General features: G+C 42.0%; 2 protein-coding genes across 2 annotated transcripts in view; both read right to left on the reverse strand.

Moving 5' to 3' along the window:
* Positions 1-632: 632 nt before the first annotated feature.
* Positions 633-11294, reverse strand: ercc2 (excision repair cross-complementation group 2). Its single transcript, XM_079224744.1, has 22 exons — positions 11247-11294; positions 10578-10655; positions 10405-10467; positions 10134-10247; positions 9812-9928; positions 8908-9024; positions 8498-8621; positions 7527-7623; positions 6631-6764; positions 6344-6512; positions 6008-6126; positions 5551-5620; positions 4510-4579; positions 4066-4167; positions 3711-3774; positions 3408-3529; positions 3181-3273; positions 2666-2738; positions 2474-2544; positions 1950-2093; positions 1680-1823; positions 633-1230 (listed from the first exon to the last, which is right to left on the reverse strand). The coding sequence occupies exons 1-22, from the start codon at positions 11277-11279 to the stop codon at positions 1138-1140; spliced, it is 2211 nt and encodes a 736-aa protein (XP_079080870.1). The 5' UTR covers positions 11280-11294; the 3' UTR covers positions 633-1137.
* A 1534-nt stretch (positions 11295-12828) lies between these two features.
* dnah2 (dynein, axonemal, heavy chain 2) overlaps positions 12829-21634 on the reverse strand; it is a gene marked incomplete at both ends in the record, with an annotated part of 56579 nt that continues 47773 nt past the window's right edge. The window contains 17 exons of the mRNA XM_079224510.1: positions 12829-12983; positions 13145-13295; positions 13932-14006; positions 14547-14723; positions 14853-14967; positions 15721-15872; positions 16414-16648; positions 16959-17143; positions 17905-18096; positions 18279-18469; positions 18709-18892; positions 19071-19219; positions 19406-19589; positions 19921-20047; positions 20431-20630; positions 20990-21134; positions 21385-21518. Coding sequence (XP_079080636.1) covers positions 12829-12983; positions 13145-13295; positions 13932-14006; positions 14547-14723; positions 14853-14967; positions 15721-15872; positions 16414-16648; positions 16959-17143; positions 17905-18096; positions 18279-18469; positions 18709-18892; positions 19071-19219; positions 19406-19589; positions 19921-20047; positions 20431-20630; positions 20990-21134; positions 21385-21518 — 2751 coding nt within the window. The remainder of the gene's footprint in view (positions 12984-13144; positions 13296-13931; positions 14007-14546; positions 14724-14852; positions 14968-15720; positions 15873-16413; positions 16649-16958; positions 17144-17904; positions 18097-18278; positions 18470-18708; positions 18893-19070; positions 19220-19405; positions 19590-19920; positions 20048-20430; positions 20631-20989; positions 21135-21384; positions 21519-21634) is intronic.

Below are 21634 nucleotides of genomic sequence, written 5' to 3' on the forward strand. Positions count from 1 at the left end.
TCTAATCCTCGAATGTCAAAAGTAAGATACTAATGTAAGCGTGCTGCTAGGAAATCTTAGCTTCCTGAAAATGTTACAACCTGATCCTCGTGGATTTTTTCCCACAAAACTCAATCTTCCTTTTCATTCTGTACTGAAAACATTCTGTACTGATTGTACATTTGCTGTGGTAGAAAATATCACTGCCATTTCATGCAAGGGCTGGAACGCACTTAGTTTACTGCAGGAAGTACAGTGGGTTTACGATACACTTGTAAGAATGTTACATATAAAACTAGGGGGAAATATAGACACATCTCATGATGCTGTGTTTATTCTGATAAATATGAATGTTTCTATTTTATATTTGAAAACTTGAGCTGAAATAAAATACAAAAAGGTGTTAAACTACATTTCTGGTGTTTGCATGGAAATATTACTTTGTTGTTTGTCAAGTATATAGTGTTTTTTTCTTAAGTGCTGCTACTTTAACTTTCTTTTTGCATAGTTACTAAAAAGTAAAATAGTTTATGTATTTGCTTAAGATGTGACAGAATAGAAGAAAAGTCAACTGTTGAATACAAACATTTATATTCCAACTTCCTGGTTGAAAAACAGATACAAATATTCAAATTCAGTATAAAATGTGACTGTAAAGTTGCAGCGGCAAAAGAAAAATAGTCTTGTCTGTATGACAGACGCTACATGGAACAAAAACGGAATTCCCCTTTAATGGTTTTGTTTACGCAACAGTACTCTCACTATATCCTCTCAGTAAGTGATGGATAGTACAGTGGAAACTAATGTAAGACCCATCTCCATAAAACTGCAGCATCTGACATGAAATACACTTCAAGAGCTGAAACCTCTAGATTGTGTGAGATCTGAAACACAGGAAGTGGCTCACACGTTGGTGCCGTGTGATGACGACACACCGGTGGTTATCCAGTCATTACTGTAACCACCAGAGCTCGGCCAGCATGTGTTTTGAATACGTTTCATGGTTTGTTTCCCACAAAGAGAAGGAAGAGGTTATTATGTTGATAATAACCAACAAATCTACTTTAACTGCCCTGATGAACCCCGTACATCCATTTAAATGTGCCTGTTTGACACAGTTCTTCTGATGGCACTGTCACGGGTGTGTTTATCACACCCTCAGGTCTGGTGAGCGATCTGACTGATTTTCTTCAGCATCTCCTCCGACTCCAGCTGCTCGAGAGTCAACAGAGACAGGCCCAGCTGGTCCTCCTGGAGAGAGAGGTGAACATTAGGATACCGAGAAGGTGATCAAAGACTGCCTACGCAACAACTTCCTGGGTCTTGCTCCATCACACTAAAATAGGATACAGTTTGAAGCTCTCATTTGTTCAAAGCAGGCTTTTTACTTGCTCTATACTAGAATCACTGCTGTGCGGCTGCTTGCCTTGGCCAGCCAGTCAAGATGCAGTTGTCCAAAACGAGATCAGAGTGACCTTTGACTATCAAAGTCTAATCACTCGAGTCAATGTGAATGTTTGTGCCAAATTGGAAGAAATTCCCTCGTGGCATTTCTTAGATATCAAATTAAGAAGGAAGGAACGGACATGCGGTCAGTGACCTTGACCTTTGACCACCTAAATCGTATCGATAACAACCCACAATAGCTGCAAAACAATACTCATTTGAAGCCCAGAAGATGTACTTGGCGTTAGTCGTACCTGTCTGAACGGCTGAGCCATCTGTCGCAGGAAGTGCTTGGAGAGCTGGACGGTCTCGTCCACGGTGAGGTTCAGACTGCCGTCGCTGATGTGTTCCTGGATCCAGCGAGGGAGCTTCCCACGTTTGTCTGCTCGGGCGTAGCGCTGCGGATGGGAGAGGGAGTCATCTCACTCAATAAAATCTGCTCCAGTGAAACTACTTTCAAGCTCAAAGCTAAAGACTGTTTATAGGCAGGTTGTCCCGAGGCGCTGCCGTAGGACATCACGTACCTTGTCGGCGAAGATCATGATTCCGTAGTCCGTCTTTCCCCGGATGACTCGGCCCACACACTGGGCGGCGTGACGCATGGCGTCAAACGTTAGAAAGTCGTTCTCTCTGATCTGAAATTGATCGCGAAGGTACTCAAGACGAGCCTGAAACACGAGAGAAGAGGAAGAGAGAGCGTAAAGCTGCGGACAGAGTGACGGTAAAGACTGAGGGAAAACATTTAAATAGAGAATATTCCTGTTTGTCCTATTTTTTTGGGGCAATATTATATAGTGAAGTGAAGACATACTGTACATGTGAAATCATTAATTCAGTTCTCCCTTTCTAATAGACATTATGTTGTGATCAGCAAATTCTGATTTCCTACACAACATTGTGTTTCTCATCTATAAATATGATGTATTGCATTGTGGTGTTGTTGCCGAAAGTCCGTTGTGGACTCCCGTCACTGCAACTGGACTTGAGTCCACTTGTGATTCGACTTAAAGAAGTGGCTTTTGTAAAAAGAGTGAGTGAGCATTCTGACCTTGAGGATGCGGCTCTGCGTGTAAACATAAGGGACTCCAAACATGATGACTGCCCGGCCAAAATGGTGCACTGAACAGGAAACAGAACAACATTGAACGTTATGTTATCATGTAAACTGCCACGCGACTTCAGGTGAAACTTTTACTGAATCTGTATTTCGTCTGGAACCGTGAAGCGATGTGCCGCATACCAAAATCTATCCCTTCAGACACCTTCCCCCGGGCCACAGACAGCAGGATGGCACCTCGGCCGTTCTCACACGCCTGAAGAGCAGAGACAAAAGGTCTGATGAATAAGATGAAATATTACCGTGACTTTGCTTTTATTCCTTTTCTAGAGCTGCAACGATCAACTTTTTGGATAATCAATTAATCATTAAAGCCATTTTTCCACACATGTTTTCAGCCTCTGAAATGTGTAGAGTTTCATATATTGACAAAATAATTTGTTGCAGCCCTAATTCCTTTACTGCTACATTGTATCATCCATTTTCACCTACTTGATACTCATCACCTTGGCAGCTGTTTTTGGATGTTTGTGACACCTGTTTGTGACACCTTTAATAATAATAATATTATATATTTATTATATATATATATATATATATATATATATATATATATATATATATATATATATATACACACACACACACACACACACATACACACACATATATATATAAAGAGATAACGGGTCTCTGACCTCCTGGTATTTCTCCAGGGCCATGCTCGTCTCTGCAGCATCCGGAGTCTCTATGAAGATCAGCTTGTTCCTCTGGATGTTCTCCAGGATACCCTGCAAACACACACAAAGGTGAACACAATGTACACTAAATAGTATTCTGTATTAATGATGTAAACACTTAAATATTATTCATAGTGGTATTATGGTTATAAGTGAGGAGGTGAATCAGTCTTTAAAACACTGACCTGTTCATACCAGGACGCCACAATGTTCTCCATGTACATGTAGCTGGTGAAGAACGCCACGATGCCGTCGGGGACAATCGCTGACATCTCTAGGAGTAAGTTGCCATAGTTACGAATCACAGCTGGAATAAAAGAAAAGACAAATTGATGACGTTATATTTGAACAAAAGAACAAATTGTTTTATTTTTTATAGATTTTGTTCTGAAAAAGACAAAACATGTCACAGCTGCAACTCCCCCCAAATCAATATTTTGTTTCATCTTTCCGGTGATGATGTCATAAATAATGACATTTCTACTCACCAAAGTCTTCTCTGGTCTCAAACTTTGAGCTCAAGGCCACCTGATCGTTTCCCCTGCCGACAATCTATGTGGGACAAACAACTTCACTATTAGCAATTCACTATTAATATATATATATATATATATATATATATATATATATATATATATATATATATATATATATATATATATATATATATAAAAATAAAAGTGTCAAAAGGGTTTGAATGTCGTCAAGGTTTCTGTGTTTTTATGACACAATTAGTTCATTTCAGCCCTCGTCTCGTTCCACAATCCACCAGAGTGAGAGTGTGTCTGAATGTGTGTGTGTGTGTGTGTGTCTGAATGTGTGCGTCTGAGAGTAGTTACACACCAGAGGACAAAGGCAGGTCCGTGCCAGCGTCATGGTGAAGGATGCCATGGTAACAGGGCGGAAGTCGAGGATTCTGGGATAGATGTCCAGAGGAGAGAGAGTCTGAAGAGGCACACAGGAGATCACATGAGAGCAGGAATTCATACCTGAAGTCATTTATCTGAGGAACACGAGCTTCCTGACTGCATGTGAAAAACAAAAACAAATGCAGATAATTCGCTCCCCACTGTGATACTTGAACGTTGTAAAAAAAGCAATTCATCAAAGTACAGGCTGAAAGAAAGACTAATCAAGACCATCTTGATTGGTTCACACCTGCTGCAATGCCTCATTGGGTCGGGGTGTAAAGGGGGGTCAAATGAAACAATGTTAAATTAACCGTAAACAAACTAAAAGGTAGATATAGAGGTTTAAATAGATACTATTAGAAACTAACCAACTTACCCCAGAGGTGATGACGACTGACTGAAATCTTTGAAAAACAGGTTTGATGGCAATAGACGGGTCCATGCAGCTGAGAGAGGAACAGAGACAGAACAGTCACACGTTGACCAGCTTCAGTCCTTCATCAGAAGCCGCAAACATTATGAAAGGATTTTGCGCTCATGAGGCCCAACAAGAAACACTGTCAGTGGACAGCTGTCTCTCAGTGTGGCTGTAGACAAATTGTTGTTCATTGCACTAACATTTTTTTTCATTCATGTACTTTTTTTCTGTGAAATTTTTGTTTTTTTATTATCTGAAGACATTTATTTATTTGTATTTAAATTAAGAGCAGTGCAGAGTGCAGATATACTTAAGAAAAAAGACAATGTTGTAATTTATCAGATGCAAAAAGACATGATATTGCCACTCATTGCTCTCAAATATTGGCCACTGAAAACCCATCTGCTGACCACTAATTTTGAGCATTTACCCAACATTGATATAAGCCGGAGGCGGCGCCAATTCTCCAGTAAAAACCTGTTTACCACTGCAGCAGAAGAGAGCGCAACAAGATTATGTAATTAAAAAGAGCGGCCGTCGAAGCTCAACTGGTGAAAAACAACAAAGAGAACTGGATGTAAATATATGTGTTTCATGTATTAATGGAAGGATGTGACATCAGACCAGAGTGGAGCGATGGAGAAGCAGCATCATTGGACGTTGGAGTAAAATGTTTTCTCATTTAACCGCTTAGTCAGTTAACACTCTCTTTATGGTTATAATCCTACAAAATACTGTAATAATAATTGCTTTGCTTCCATAGCTTTCAAAATAAGACTTCTCAGTCACTGCAACTGAACTATTTGAAAACATTGGTCAGCTGCTCACAGCAAAGTTCACAGAAGTTGAGCAGCTGAACATTTTGACAGAAACCTCTCACACATGAGGCACTAATCTTCATCATAGTCAGTGGATTTGCTCGTGTTGAGGAGCGCCAAAGAGACAATAATCAATGACGCTTCTCAACTTTAAAAACTGTTTCTGTGTATTTGATCCCACCTGAAGTGCAGCACAGGGTTTGCGATGGTTGGAGTTCTGTCTTCAAAGGGCTCAATGATTATGGTAAAACCTTCAGACAGAGAAAAAATGTTTCATGACGTTAAACTATGAAATTAAAGCCAAGAAGATTTCCAAACAGAAACAAACAATGCTTTACTTTAAAAATAAAATTAAAAAAATCTTCTACCACACATCTTACTGCTACTACAGTGTCTGTTAACTAGAGCGGTACGCTCCATAGATTACAGATCTCTGCCAGGCACGTCTTCATGAGACCCTTGAGCATGCAGACATAACCTTACAATATTCTGCAGTTTCCCGCAGCAGAATGCGAGATTAGTCGCGGACAGGAAGAAGGTGCACAGTCACTCAAGGACACAAGCAAGGACGACAAATGGTTCTCCTGGTGGAGATGATGAATAATACTAATAATAAATATACAGAAGTGTTTTAATACCTTGGCTGTAGGTGCTGACCAGGGTAGCAAAGTTAGAGATGAGCGTAATAGCTGAGAAGTCTGCGATGTCGGCAATCTCCAGAGTTCGTAGCAACGACTGCAACCGCTCTGCACAAAACCTGGAGGGACACGGAGGGACGGAGAAAAGGTGAGGGAGAGGAAACATGCCTGCATGAGGACAATGCCCAGCCACTGAGGGACTAAGAGATGGAGAAGTGATTGAGACAATGAGGAAGAGAGTAACGGAGTAAAAAATAAAGCAAGTGTACATGATCACTTGAGGAATCACAAACTTCAGTGAATTCTGTTTAATGTGCGGCTGAAGTCGACACTGACCTGAGCGGCTTGCGGTCGATGCAGACTTTGTCGAAGATGTCTTTGAGGAACTGCGGGGTGCTCTCCTGTACAACATGATGGACTCTCAGACGGGACTTCAGATACTCCAGGAAACGTTTCAGGAAACCAACAAAGTGTTCTGCTGTGCGAATGGTACCAGGGACCGCCTCTGAGAGAGAGAGAGAGAGAGAGAGAGAGAAAGTGTCAGTTTTGTGTTGACTCTGAACCGTCACTCGAAACTCAATGACAGGATGGAAAATAAAAACAAATTCATTTGACGGTCGTACCTTGAAGAATTTCATCCGGTAACACAGGATTTGAGAGGTAGATGTCCGTTTCCCTGGCAACATTGGCTTCCTTCAGCCCCTCTACTAAACGCCTGTACTCCATCTTCAGCTTGTTGGCATCCGTCTCCTTTATCCTATCAGACAGCAGAGAGGACAACAGGAAGTTGATGCACTCCGTGTGGAAATAACGGATACATCCCAATTCCAACGCTTAATCATTCCTCACTTACAAAGGTTATTTGTGTTAGAATAGTTTTCCTTTTGGTGACCTGTCATTTCTCTTTTAACATGAATAGTATAAAGTACAGGATATAAAGCATATTTCATTTGTGGTGTGATTCAGTCCTATGTGATGTGATGCAAAAATGTTCTACAAAACATTTTACAAACTGGTGGGAGCCTGTACACAGTAAAGAGGTAAAGAGGTACAGAACGTTGTTAATAACTGAAGCATCGATAACCTCTTTGTGAGCCATTGTTGTTCAGAACGACCAGTCGCCTCTCTGCGTCGCTCACACACACCTCAACCGCCCTGTGGCTGCCGTAAACTCCTCACAGGACGCTGATTGGTCAGTTCACCGACTTACCGGACACAAACACAGTACTTGAAGCCTGACCAGATGGATTTTCTTGTTACTGGCTTCCCAAAAGTGTGCCAACGGATATGCAAGAACCACATCGTAAACTGGTATCTCAAGTGGGAGTACAAGCAAACAAACAATGCCCATGGGAATAATTTTACCGCTGTCAAATCTCTTTCAATGCAGTAAATGCCTTTTTCCCCTCAACGAAGGAAACCTTTTCAGGGACCCTCACCGAAAAAGAAATTAAACCGTAAGCGTCATTCTTGAGCAGAGACCTGCAGGCATTCTGTGCAGCCGGCCACAGGCTCTTACTTTTGAATGGTGCTCTGCAGAGTGTCCACGTTGGTCTGGCAGCGGTCGAGTGTTCGTCTGGTGATGTTCACGCTCATGGAGTCGATGCACACGTTGTCTGAGGAGACAACGGGGAGCGAGAGGAGAAGAGAAGGCGACACAGAGAGAAAGATTTAAGCTCCTCCCATGAGTCATCTGCACATCGAGTTTGCATAATGGAGTTTAAAAATAAATATTTACATTGTTTTCAATGTCTGTGACATTCTACATATGAAGACATGCTGGTATGACGTGCAAATAGATTAGCTGTCTGAGAAATGTGTGCGCTGTGTTCTACTGCTGTACAATACTAAATTACACTCTATTAATACATTGCACTTAACACCATTTCTTACATTACGTAGTATATTATTACGTGAATATATATCATACTACTTTCTGTAATATATATATATATATATTTTTTTTTATGTTAATACAGACAACACTAAGTGCCATTGCATAATCACATATAATTCTGCTATACGCTGTTCACATATAAAAGAGCAAAGGAGTCTGTTTATATTATTATTCAAACTACTTCTTTATTTATCTCTACCTATCTTTGTGCAGTTGCAACACCTGAATTTCCCTTCTGGGGATCAACAGAGATTTCTCATTTCATTTATTTCGTTGTTTACTTTATCACAATAATTATCTCTAAATTTCAGAATCAGGTTTTTCTTTCACATACAATGAATTTGCCTTGATGTTTTGGTGCAGGAGAACATATAAAATGAAAAAGCAATTAAAAACAAATACAGAAAAGATACATTTACAATTAGAATGTAAAAACAGTTACAATGTATTAAAAGGAAGAGCTGTACAATTTTGAGCAGGACTGTGCAACATATTGTCCAGTTATGTGCAAACCGTCGACAAGCGTCTCCATTCAAGTATTTGTCATGTTGCGTAATACATTTATTTGACTGCACTAAAGCTCATCTCCTCACCGATATTATGAGCCTCGTCAAACACCACCACGGACTTCTTGGACAGCTCTTTGGACACTAGGTCAGCTATCTTGGGGTCCAGCAGGTAGTGGTAACTGTACACCACAATGTTGGCATGCATGAGCTGAGAGGAAATGGAGACAGGGAGAGAAAACGGGACAAAGTGAGCGATACAACGCCAACCTTTGTGAAGCATCTTCAGCTATTAGAACATTATTTCAGTAAAGAGCGACTGCGTCCGAATATTTCCAGATTTGTGCCTGCTACCAAATGTTACTCATGATCATAAACATTGTTCTGAGCTTCACTGGCTGTACATCCATCAGGTAATGTCTTTCCCAAAATACTAAGAAAGCTTCTTCTTTTTTATTATAATAAACATGTTTGCGTTAGTGTGTAGTGCGACGTACTGAGTAGCGTGCCAGATAATACGGACACCAGCCTTTCCTCCTGCCGAAGTCCTTCAGGTCATCGAGGTTGTAGACGCCGGCGGGGAGGGGCACCTGTCGGCCGACTGCATCGAAATCCTGCGGACACGAACCAGAATGACGGGGGACGGAGTGGCAAGAGCGGCTGACGGACACGTGCACGTACAACAAAGCAAAAAGAATTCCAGGACTCTGGTAAGGCTGTAAGGCTAGAAGGTGAAGGTCCTGAACGCATCCAACATGGAACAGTAGAGCAGACTCTGCATCTGTTGGGAACGACTCGAAAAGATAAAGATTTAAGTCTATATGTCCGTTTGGTAACACTACCAAATAATAATAATAATAATAATAATAATACAGAACTGCCATGAGCAAAGGGTAAAAGCCTTTGTAGTCAATCCATAAGACTATAAACTAATTGGCTAAATTACCCATTTAGTGGATGAGTGTTTAACCGGTTAGGCCCACTATAGTAAGTTGTCCATAAATGACTAATAAGACTCCTCAATATTCCAATGTTTGAGCAGTAACAGAACATCCAGTAATGAATAGACTGCATGTGTTGGTCTCCTGGTGCTACAGAATGCTGCAGTGAGCCAATCAGGAGCAACTCCATCACAAACTTAACGCAAAAGAATGTTCAGAAAACACCTTTGTTCAGTAGGAATATTTTGTCAGGTGATGCAAATGCTGAAAACGTAGTGAAAATTAACAATTTTAAACAAAACAACAGTCACTCACATTGTTAGGCATCATCTATGAGGGATGTTATTGTGTCACTTATAATGCTTGTACACAAACCTTTCTTCTACCGGCCTTGACTACTTGCACTTCAGGTGCAAAATACTAGCTGGTCTGAACCGGAAGCATTCCGGTGACTTCTTACCTCATAAAAGCGACACATAGGCAGGTCGGGGTCGCTGTGCCGTTGTGCTCGGATGTACGATGCCGTCAGCGTGTGGCACTTCCCATCAACCTCTTTACCGAAGCGCAGGGCGCTCACCTTGATAGGAGCAGACCAACAAGACATGGAATCCTTTGAGCCAACTAAAGTACCAAGAGGTCCGGTTACTAAGGTTTCCTCCCAGCAGAGGTCTGAACAAAGAGCAACAGAGAGCTTGGTTGTGTGTCTGTAAAAAGACGCTGCAGTCAGCATGTTAGTGTGTTCCTGCCATATGCGATTTGTCCGGCGCGGCGCCTGCTCATACCTCTGGGTGGATGCAGAGGTTTTTTCTGGAGGAGAGGGCGAGAGCCAGGAAGTTGTTGCTCTCTCCAGTTTGCTTGGAATAATACTCCATCAACTTCCGCAGCTCCTCCACAACCTGATCAGACAGCGGATCAAATATATGACACGTCATCTCAAGCATTCTTTAAAATGTGTTTTCTAATGTTTGATTTTAAATTCCTCAGCAGTAGGGGAAAAAAATAATAATTTGTTGTTGGGATTAAATCTCTCTAATTTGTGTGGATTTCACTCACCTTCTCGATCTCTGGAACTGTTCTGGAACAATATATTAGCTTTGTCACTTCCAAAGGAAAGGCCTGTGTGTGAGAGAGAGAGAGAGAGAGAGAGAGAGAGAGAGAGAGAGAGATGTTCACTATCGGCTGTTGGGAAGCAACAAGAAGTGCCATGAATACGCAACTAAACTCACCTTTTGGTAGGCAACGATGAGAGACAGCAGAGAGATGGTCTTCCCGGTTCCCGATGGCATCTCCAGGACTCCATGACCCTGAACATAAACAGTGACACGCGTAAGTTAACGGTGTGTAGCTGTCAAAACAAAAACTGAAAATCATTTTAATTCCATCCTCGATTAATTTGTCCTCCGTTGCTAAGAGACAAACTAAAATGTGTCCCCATCTTTTTAGTAGAGAATCTGCTCTCTACATTTCTCCCAGTTTTGTGACACAGCAGAGGTGGAGGAAGTATTCAGGAGAAGAAGAAAAACACTCAAAGTGAAAGTCCTGCATTCAGAAGTATGCAAGTACCAGCAAAATGTATGTATGAGAAGTACAACTATTTATTGTGCAGTAAAATGTTCCCAGTCAGTTTTTACTATCATATATGATGTTTCTGGATTAATATAATTGCTGCATTAATGTGTATGTTGCATCTTCACGGCTGAAGAGGTTTTAAACTCACTTTTATACAGCTGGTTAGTTTAATCTACAGCAATGCATCATATTCTATAAATTCAGTATATGTTTGCATGTCTGAATATTTCTACACTGTGGTATTTCTACTTTTAATTCAAAGAAAAGTCGCCGGTCAGGCTACAAACCCTCTCTACTCCCACAGACTTGACATAAACACGACCCACCTTGGCATCCAAAGTCCTTTTCAGCTCGAGCATGTAGGAGTACTGCTCCGGGTAGATGTAGTCGTATGGGAAATACACCAGCAGGCCCTCGATGTTGAGCCTAGGATGAATACAAACAACGGACCTCTGACATACTGCAGACTGAGAACAGAGACGTGCTGCATCTTTGCAACTGTGTGTGTTTGCGTGTACGTGTGTTCGTGTAAAAGCACTGCAACGATGCTAGCTTCGTGCAGCAGCGTGAACAACAAAGTGAACACTTGTGTATGAAGCAAAGCTCACGTGGGATCAGGCTCAATCAGTGTCAGGTGTAATGTCCCCTGAGCTAAAGGACGTCAGCTAGTTTAACGAGGTGTGGTTATTATTGATGTAACCAAGCTAGCAACAATGCCTGTAGACTATCGATTGTTTATGCTAGCTTGATTACAGCAATATCAATCGTCTTTCTTCTTCACTGTCGCGATAGAAACACTAACTTCATATTTGCAAAACGTGTTGCAGACGCTCCTCCTCTTCTTCTTCAGTCACTTTCACTGTTTATACATCATCTTTAATAACTTTGGTGTAAGAAAACAACAAACACACTGCAGGTATGAACTGACTTCTTCTTCTGCGTCTATCTCTTCTTCTTCTTCTTCTTCGGTGTTTATTGGGGGTTGGCAAACCAGTTTAGATGCGCGTTACCGCCACCTACTGGACTGGCGCGGGACACCATAACATTCAGCGAAAAGGGAACACAAAGCTCTGGCTTGTTTCTTTAAGGCTCTTAACCCTGAGGAAGTTCGTGTTCTGTCTTTCAGGAGGACAATCCTTCCGTCTGAATGCAACCTCCCTCAGGCCCCGTCGCTCTTGTTCCTCTCTCTCATTGGTGGACCATTCTCCCTCCCTGGCTCACTTTCTCCTCTTGTTTGTCTCTCCTTCCCTTTGAGGAGTTTGGGCTAACTCCTCTCCACTGGGGAGGTACACGCGGATGTAAAACTACCGGTAACAGACTTCTGTTCAGATAAAGATTGTTACTGATTGTTTATTTCCAGGACTGGCTGGTCAATAAGTTTGCAAAGCCAGAACATGATATATTATGGGCTTCATAAAAACATTGAGAAGTCAATGTAAAACTGAAGTGCTCGTTTCCAATGGCACATGATTTGTACGTGTTTTTTTATAGTCCAGTACAACATGACCAGACAATCACTTGATCCAGTTGTTGCAAAGAAGCAAGTTTTTATTAAAACAAAGCACTTCACAGTCGCAGACTACTCCCTGTGTATTTGAGTGGTGTGTCTATGTTTAGAGTAGAAAAGAGGTCAGACTGATGGGAAGACTGATGCAGGTCTGTGAAGAACAAGAGAAAGAGACTGTACCAGTATTGTGTGTGACCAACTTTAAAGTGTCAAATAATTTCTTATTGTGTCTATTTATTGTGAATGCAATACATTTGAGAAGTCCCACAGTTTCACTTGCTATTTATTCAAGAAAATATTATTTTCAAAAAAACAGACAAAGTCAGAAACAGCTAAAAGAATAAATAATAAACATGAGTATAAAAGAGTCAGAGTCAATGTGTGAGTGTGCGTTAAGGCCTTCAGTTGTCCACGCTCATGAGAAGAGCAGTCCCTCTCTTGATCCAGTGGTCCGGGGTCACAGCGCCGGATTTGAGTTCTATACTGACCACAAAAGATGGCCGGTCAGCGTCCCCCGAACGCATCGGGAAGTAGTAGCACGGACACAGGTACATACCTACACACACACACACACACACACACACACACACACACACACACACACACACACACACACACACACACACATCCTATGATGAATCATTCCAAATAGAATAAAACAAAACAAGAGAGGAAGATGGAAAGACAGATGGTGCGATAGAGGAAAGAACAACTCACTCTTGGCTGCCTTCTTGCGGTTTTCCACAGGTTTGAAGTGGATTGTGGGGATGGGACAGACCATCTGCATGGGTTCAGCTTCCACCAGACAGGAGTTGCTCTTGTCCCAACCAGCCCCCTCCAGATACAGACCTCGGACAAATACTCCATCCTAAGGCAGGGAGGAAAGGGAATGAGCAGGGAAACAAGGAAGAAAAGGGAGGGGGCAATCAGGGAAGGGTAATGCGAGAGATATAAACAGGTGACATTTTTGTGATGCCATGCCATAAAGTCAATGAAACTTAGAAAGAAAGAGAGGGGTAGGGGTGAAAACAAGGGAAAGATTAAAAGAAAGAGGAAGGAGGGAGGGATGAGGCAAAGTGGAAGATAGCAAAGATAAGGTAGAAGGAGGGCAAGAAAAAAAGACAGATCAGTTTGGACAGAAGGAAGTGAGGGGAGGCAGAGAGGAGAGTTGATTCAGATAAGAGAGTGATAAAGATGAAGCGAGTGAGAATAAAGAGCTACAATGTCAGACAAAGTGGGAGCAACACAACAAATTAACACATTTCCACATATTTCAAAACTAGAAATGTAAGAGTGCTTTGTAAAAGAATAACAAAAGCAAGAGTAGATTTGAGGAATTCTTTTTTTTTCAGGAAAAAACTGAGTCGATGTAGAAAGTAGAAATAAAAAGATGTGATGTAAAGTGCACATAACAGGTGAAAGATAATGGCTCGAAAAAAAAGCGGTCTGATGTTACATTGATAGACATCTTTTTAAAAATAGAAATGTGTGTAGAGGGCGTCACCTGGGGTGGGTAAATGAGGTTGTTGTCATCTACAGTGGCGACTATGAACTCCCAAGACAGCGTGTCCACTGAAATCTGAAAGAACAGTTGGACACAATGTTAATTGTTGGATGGACAAGATGTTGAGATTAATCTATAGAGCGAAAGAAAAGTGTTCAGCAGGTTGAACTTCAATATTCTACACATTAGTAGCTGTGTTGTAATCTCGATTTAACATTTAACATGTGTTAAAGGCTCCTTTTAAACATTTGCCTGTCAGTTTACTTGTAACTGGAAAAATTGGAAAGGACAAATGAGTAGATTTATGTTTTTGTCACAACAAAAGTATTGCATACATGACACTATGCAAAATAATTTCCAAAACCAATGTGTTTTTATGTCTGTATTATGTGTGTTGATGTAAACATTCACAATAAAAGATTTAATAAAAAACATTTTAGCTGTTGGTATCCTAACAGCTTCTGATTATTTCTTTTCTGTTGAGTCTTCAGTTGTAGAATCAAATAGTTGGGAACCTTTTATGTTATATGGCCACTAAAGACAATACAAGCGGTATTCCCTGATGTAGTGAAACCGTCTTTCTGCCTGTGTGGGTGTGGCTGTGTGAACGCTCACGTTGTACTGTCGAGCAGAGGACTGCAGCACAGCAGTGAGGAACCCGTTGGGAAAGGTGAAGCTGGAGAGCCAGAACAGGATGGGGGGCTGGGCCGTCTCTGCCCAGAGTGCAAACTCATTGACCCGCAGGCAAAGATCCCTGGTCCACGCTGCCAGGGGCTTCAGTGAAGGGTACGCCTGGTGGACACAGAGAGAGTGAGACAGAAATCTGAAATCTACAGTAATTTCATGCTTCCAGCAGTTGGCAGCCATTCATAATGCAGGTGTGGAGGTATAACATTTTCAAGTGAGATGTGGGTCTGGTACCTTCTCCCACAGCGGTGGAACACGGACGTCATGGATGTAACGGAAAGTCTCCTCCAAGCTGGATGACATCACCACCAAGCCTTTGATCCCCTTCTCCAGCTCCACCAGCGAGCAACTAACACACAAAACACACACAGTTACAGCGACAAATCTCTCATTTTCACACCTTTATTGTAGATGTTGAGTCGTCACTGCTTCCTAGTCTGGATCTATTGGGATTACCCTGCATTCTGACATAGAGGTACAAATAAAGGCCAGGTGATTGGGCAATTGTTACTAATTTGCATCTTTGATGCTCGTGCCTCTTTGTGTAGCCGGTTTACATTGAATTTACATACACTTGTTTGATGGGTATAACCACCCAATAGACAATATGCCAATATGGCTAAACACAGTGTTGGTAAATTATTTTGGAAAAGGGGTTTACTCAACCTAATTCTGTAGGAATTGACAATTGCAATTTATTTATCTGGAAAACAGGTTAATGTATTTCCAAGTCACTATAGTTTGATCTCACTGAAGGTCGCCTCAACCCAGGACCGATACACACTCAGATTGCAAATAATATTTGGATTAATGTTTTTGGAATTAAGGGAGAAATTCAGGTTAAGAACCACGACCGATTAGTCTGCTGCCACGGCTGAATTTTAGCAGCACATCTCTATCCCTTTTGACACCGTTAGTTTCGGATGACAGTTCCACACGGAGAGGTACAGTACCCACGGCACACATGGCCAGCTGAGATTCTGACAGTCAAACCCAAAGAAACACGCGCACGCACACACACACACACACACACACACACACACACACACACACACACACACACACACACACACACACACACACACACACACATAGTTCGTACATGATGGTTTCCAGCAGAGAATTGTATCTCTGGATCTCTTGCAGCAGGACCACATTGATGGGGGAGAGGTTGTCCTGGAGGATGGACCTGGTGCCCTCGTAGTCAATCAATGGCGGGATCCTCCCACGGATGTCTGCCAACAGCTCTAATACCTAGAGGCACGTTGCAAACGTCGTACAAAAGCAGATAATTTACAAATGTACGGCACAAGTATTGGCAGTGAAAAAACAGTCAGATCGGATGCCTTGTAATAGTTCAGGCTTCGGCTCTTGATAATCCTTTCTAAAATACACACAAACTCCAACGTCAGTCATGCTCCAACAACCAAAAGAACCATACTTTTCAGCACTATTACTACTACCATAACATTTAAATCATGTTTAAAGCACATAGACAAACTACTTTATTATACAACACCCAGTTTCATCAATGGCAAAAAACAAAATTGGCGGATGGTTTCAGGGAGCCTTCAGAGATATATCTAAGTCTGAATACAAAACAGTCCATGTACAGGTCATTTCAAATGATTATGTTAATATGGCCCCTGAGTGAGAAAGTTCTATTGGAAACTATTTGAGTTTTGTAGTGTGTTGAGTGCTCTGAACTTTTTAAAAGGTCATTAAATTGTTGGTCTCATCTATTAAGTTGTGTATTTCTACTAAACTACGAATTTCTTCCCTGCACTTCTCCCACCTTATCTTCTCCAACGGGCCTGGCCCCCGCAGCAGTAGGACTGGTGACCTGGGGCTGCAGGGAGAGCAGGGTGTCAAACAGCGTCCTGGTCTCTGCGATCTGGCTCGCAATGTCCGCATTAGAGTGTTGGCCAAACACCTCAGGGTGCTCTGTCGACGGCAGCATGCTGATATATTCCGTGTAGGAGGACTGGGGGCCGTCACGGGGGATGTGATAGGATGTTATGGAGGACAGCCTGACAGATAAAAGGAGTTGACAGAATATAAAGTCAGTGATACATGGATATGATGGGATGTGTACAATTCCCAATTTCCTTTGAAAGATTTTTTTTCATCTCATCTGAAGTAAGTGATGTAAAAACATAGCTGAAAAACATAACCCTTTCAATATAAATGACAAAAACACAGAGTTAGTGTATTGAAAATACACAAATATTCTATAGCACAATCTGCCTGAATGTATGGAGTGCTAGAAAGCCTATTCTTTAAATATAGATGTATATGTATGTGTGTAATAATAAATGTCTGTGTGTTAAAGTGTCTTACTTAAAGAAGGGCTGGGTCACGGCTGCGTCACAGAAGTAGTCACTGATGTATGTGGTGAGAAGACGTCTGTCCCAGTCGTCCGTTACATGACCTCCATAGTTGACCTCAGCAATGAGGTACTTCAGCGCATCCCAGGGAATCTCCTCATACATGTCCAGGTACAGACTGAGCAGATTCTCACTCACCTGGGTTAGGGGGGCATCAAGAGATGGATTTTAACAGACTGACTTTGAAAAGCAAGATACAGACCAAGAAGTAAAGGAAGGCAGTCTAATACATTTTTTTAAAGATCTTTTTTTAGGGGCTTTATATGTCTTTGTGGGATAGAACAGCAGGGGTGGGCTGTCAGGGCCTTCTAAGCCTTCTCTGGTGGCCTAAACAGAATCACAAAATTTAGCTATTTTCTAATTTAATTATTATTTAATTATTTTAATCATTAAAAGTTATAGCTATTTTATAATGTGATTGTTTTTCACAAATACACTACATGTATTATAATTATTGTTCCTTATCCATCTGTTCCTCTGCTCCTTCAGGCCTCTGGTACAGCTTGCTTGGGAGCTAGTTAACAGCATCTTTATCAATCACATTTCACCTCTCTTTCTCTGTGAAAGAGTAGCCTCGTTAAACTATATGAAACAGTCTTCAAGAGTGTCTGGACGTCTGATTTGTCATAGGGCCAGCGTGACCAGTAACATGCGCTGTGATTGGTCAGTGTGCCAGCATGACTTCTGTCAACACAACAGAAAGCTATAGGCCCGCCACTGTAGAACAGTGACAGATAGGAAAAGAGAAGAGACATGCAGCAAAAGACCGCAAATCAGGTTCAATCAAGAGTCTCATGCATTTGAATTAGATTGTCATTATCCATTCGTCTAACAAACACTCTGACAGGGTGGCTTTTCTGCCTTCAGCTGTTTTCTTCAGTTTCAGAGAAAGCTCTGACCTCAAAGTCAGAATCGTTGAATCCATAGACAATGTTCCAGCCCAGCTGTAAAAACTTCTTCCTTTCCAGCAGGATGCTGTGAAAAAAGCAGAGGGAGAAAAGCATCTTCCTGTAGAATGCGGGTTTTGAGCAGCGGGTGAATTGAGACTCCGTCACCAGCTGGTACAGCCGCTTCATGTTGGCTTTCACGCCCTGAAAACAACAGGGGGCAGTTTAACACCACTATGAACAGCATGTATGTAAATCTCACTGTGAAATATGTGTAGGCAAATAAAACTGAAAGAACTTCCATGTAGCGTTGTTGACATGTATATCATGTATGATATATAGAAGATATGTAAAGTCTGGGAATCCGTGTGTTTGAGCACATGCACCTTTGGCGGTTCAGTGGTCATCTTGATGCCAGCCTGCAAGATGGTAATGGGAAAGCCGGGATGTGGCGAAGAGCTGAGCCAGAGTCGGAAGTTTGAGTGAGGCTCCTGCACTTGTAGCTGCTCCACCAGCTTGTCCAGCTCGGGCATCCATGAGAGAGAGAGGTGGCAGTTGGCAAGGAACACCCAGTGACCTGGTGCAGAGAACGAAGAGGGCTTCAGATAAGGTGATATAACCTGGATAGATTTTTCCTTATTTCCGGATCACAAGCGAAAGAAAACGCGTAATCTAAGTACTTCGTACACTTTGTCAAGCACAAGGGACTTTTGACACTCAAATAATCAGTTGTGGGAGAACAAAGTACACTTCTTAGCCACTGACTGAATCTGACACAAATGAGCAGGAAGAAAGACAGAGCAATGGCTGTTGTACCCTCCTTGACACCCTCCTCTATCATGCTCTTGGCGATGGGGGCCTGTCCCTGGCCCAGAGAGAGAGCCTGGAAGTGCTGGCTCATACCAGAGGCCTCAGCCAGATGCAGCAGGGCTCCTGTGGGGTCCACCCCGGGAGACAGAATGAAGATCAGAGGAGTCCTGCTGGTGGATTCCTCCACAACCTGGGCAGAGAACAGAGAGAGTAGCAAAGTGGGACAAAGAAAGAAATGAGAATTAGAGCTGAAATCAAACAGAACAACGCAAATGAGATGTTTGAAACATTTGTTTCATTCAAATTCAAAGCTTTACGTCTAATATTTAAGACGGAAGAAGTAACAGGTATTAAAAGCAGACACTCACAGCCTTCATGTCGAGAACAGGCGGCTCCACATATTGATGGCCGAGGCTGTTAACAATGAAGGAGGTGACGCACAGGGAGACACGGTCCGGACGCAGAGAGCGCACTATCAGCATCTTCTGGAACTCATTGCAGTTAATCTCCCAGTTATCTAGAAGGAAAATTAAAAACAGAGTGGAAGGGTAAAGTTGGGGACTTCAGGAGCGAGGGAGGGCAGTTTGGAAGTAATTAAGGAAGACGAATGATTAACATGAAATAAGAAAAGGGTCATGAGCAAAGTACGAAAGTACGCTTCAAAGTTCATAGTGGAGAAAAACCTCCCACAACACACACAGACCTGGTAGTACGATATTCTCTGGCTCAGCACTGCTGAACCAAAGCTTCCAGTCTCGGGGTTGTTCAAAGGAGGTCATGATGCCATGGAACTTGGGCAGCTTATCCAGCTCTGTGATGTTGTCCCAGCTGGAGTCTCCCAGCCAACTGGTACAGGGGTTGTCCATCTGAGCCTCCTTATCAAGTACCTAGAAGCACACCATCAATTAATCAGAAGTCAAACTACTCCTCCATCACTGTTTCAATAAATTGTCCAAACATCCATTAACACATCAATCATACAGCACCAGGCTACCAGGAATCTGCTAATGGCTATGGGAATTTTGGGAAAACATATTTTCGGCTGTCTTTGAGGGGAATAATACATTCTATATGGCTCAACATTTAAATACACAGAGGAAGGGGCACAGAGGCATTAAGTCTTCTGAGAATTTGAGAACAAAAAGTTGCTCCTGTTTGTTTATCCCAAATCAAATAAGCTCAAAACAAGATGTTTGAGTGTGTACTGTGTTTTCTTACAAGTCCTCCTCGGAGAAAGAAGCTGTACTCATCCAGGTTGAGTTTTCCAGCCACCACCAGGACTTTGGCACACATCTGGAAGCTGAAGAGAAGCTTATGGCACTCAAAGAGACCACGACACGTGTACCTGCAGATTATAAAATACGGAGTTAGCTAAAAAAAAAAGGCATAGTGTATGTTTCTGATTGATCATATCAGAAACATTTAAGTCTAATAAGTGAACTGATAAGAAATGAAATAAACATCTTTATCAAGGACACAATTAGTTGCTACAGTAGCATTAATAGCTATGTTGCTATAGTATGTCTCAGCTCACAGCTGTGGCTTAGGAGGTGAAGCACAAGACACTGAAATTGCTGGCTTGCCCATTGGGACATTGTAAAGCTTGGTTGTCAGCACAGTTATACAGCTTATTTCTACATCATGGTCTTTCTCTGTCCATACAAACATGTTCTGATTCACTTGACTCATCAGTACCTGCATGCACATTTATGAAAAGGGCAGACTCACTTGTATACTGCATATGTGTGGTACTCATTAAGGTTGGCGATCCTTTCCTCCAGCTTGTGGCTGCGCTTGCTCTTTTTTATGCTGAAGTCAAACAGGTCAATATAGGCATCCAGGGAGAACTGGTACATTGGGTCAATGCGGCCCATGTCGTTTAGAATGGAGAAGAGGATGGAGGCTCGTTTGGCACATGGGCGATAGGCCTGTTAAGAGAAAGCACTTTAAGTTATATACACATACTGTATTCAAGAACTGACATGCAAATGAGCTCTTTCAATAGTATTATTTTGATAAGCAGACTAAAATTACAACAAATGGTCACAGAAACTTTCCAGAAAATGGAAATGATTGCTTATGATTGCTTACTTTGTCTTCCTAATGCTCCAAAATCCTAAAGATAGTTGATCATAAAACCTAATTCCCCTCATCCCGACACCTGACCATAAACTGGATGTAAGAAGTGACTTATATTTGTAAACAGAAGATCGCCCCCTGATGGCCATTAGGAAGAATGCAAGTTGAAGGCACTTTCCAGACCCGGAGGTTGCTGCCTGCACCTCACCTCTCTAGCAGAGTCGATCTTGATCTCGGTCTGTTCACTGCTCTCAAGCTGCTCTAAAACCTCAGTAGCTGTCAGTTTAGATGTCTGCAGGGTTTTCACCAGCTGCTCATCGTCCAGAAGTGAGCCAGTTGCCTCATTCAGCAGCCTGGTAGAGCAGACACACAAGCATTAAAAAAACAACTAAATACAACAAAACAGTGCCAGAAACCAAGAAAAACACAACCACATTAGGGTTCACATACGTCAAAAATGTAAGTTTGACTTGGAAGGTAAGTCTAGCTGCTTTTATTGCTGCCGGACGTAATGTGCTCAACATTACCAGCACCACAACAAATGGAACTATTATTATTATTATCATTATATACTACTATTATTAATGTTACTAGATAAACAACCTGAGGATCTCATCCTCCAGCTTCTCCAGGCTTCTCTTGCCAGAAGCAATGCTGATCACCAAAGAGTCCTTCTGTTCTTCTAGCTCTGGACGCTCCTTACGCACCACTCTTCCCAGTAGTTGGGCTTCCAGACCCTGCACACACGCACACACACACACACACACACACACACACACACACACACACACACACACACACACACACACACACACACAGATCATTTAACGAAACAAATCACACGCTAAAAATG

This window comes from Taurulus bubalis, assembly GCF_910589615.1.
Source record: "Taurulus bubalis genome assembly, chromosome: 10".
Taxonomy (NCBI): Eukaryota; Metazoa; Chordata; class Actinopteri; order Perciformes; family Cottidae; genus Taurulus; species Taurulus bubalis.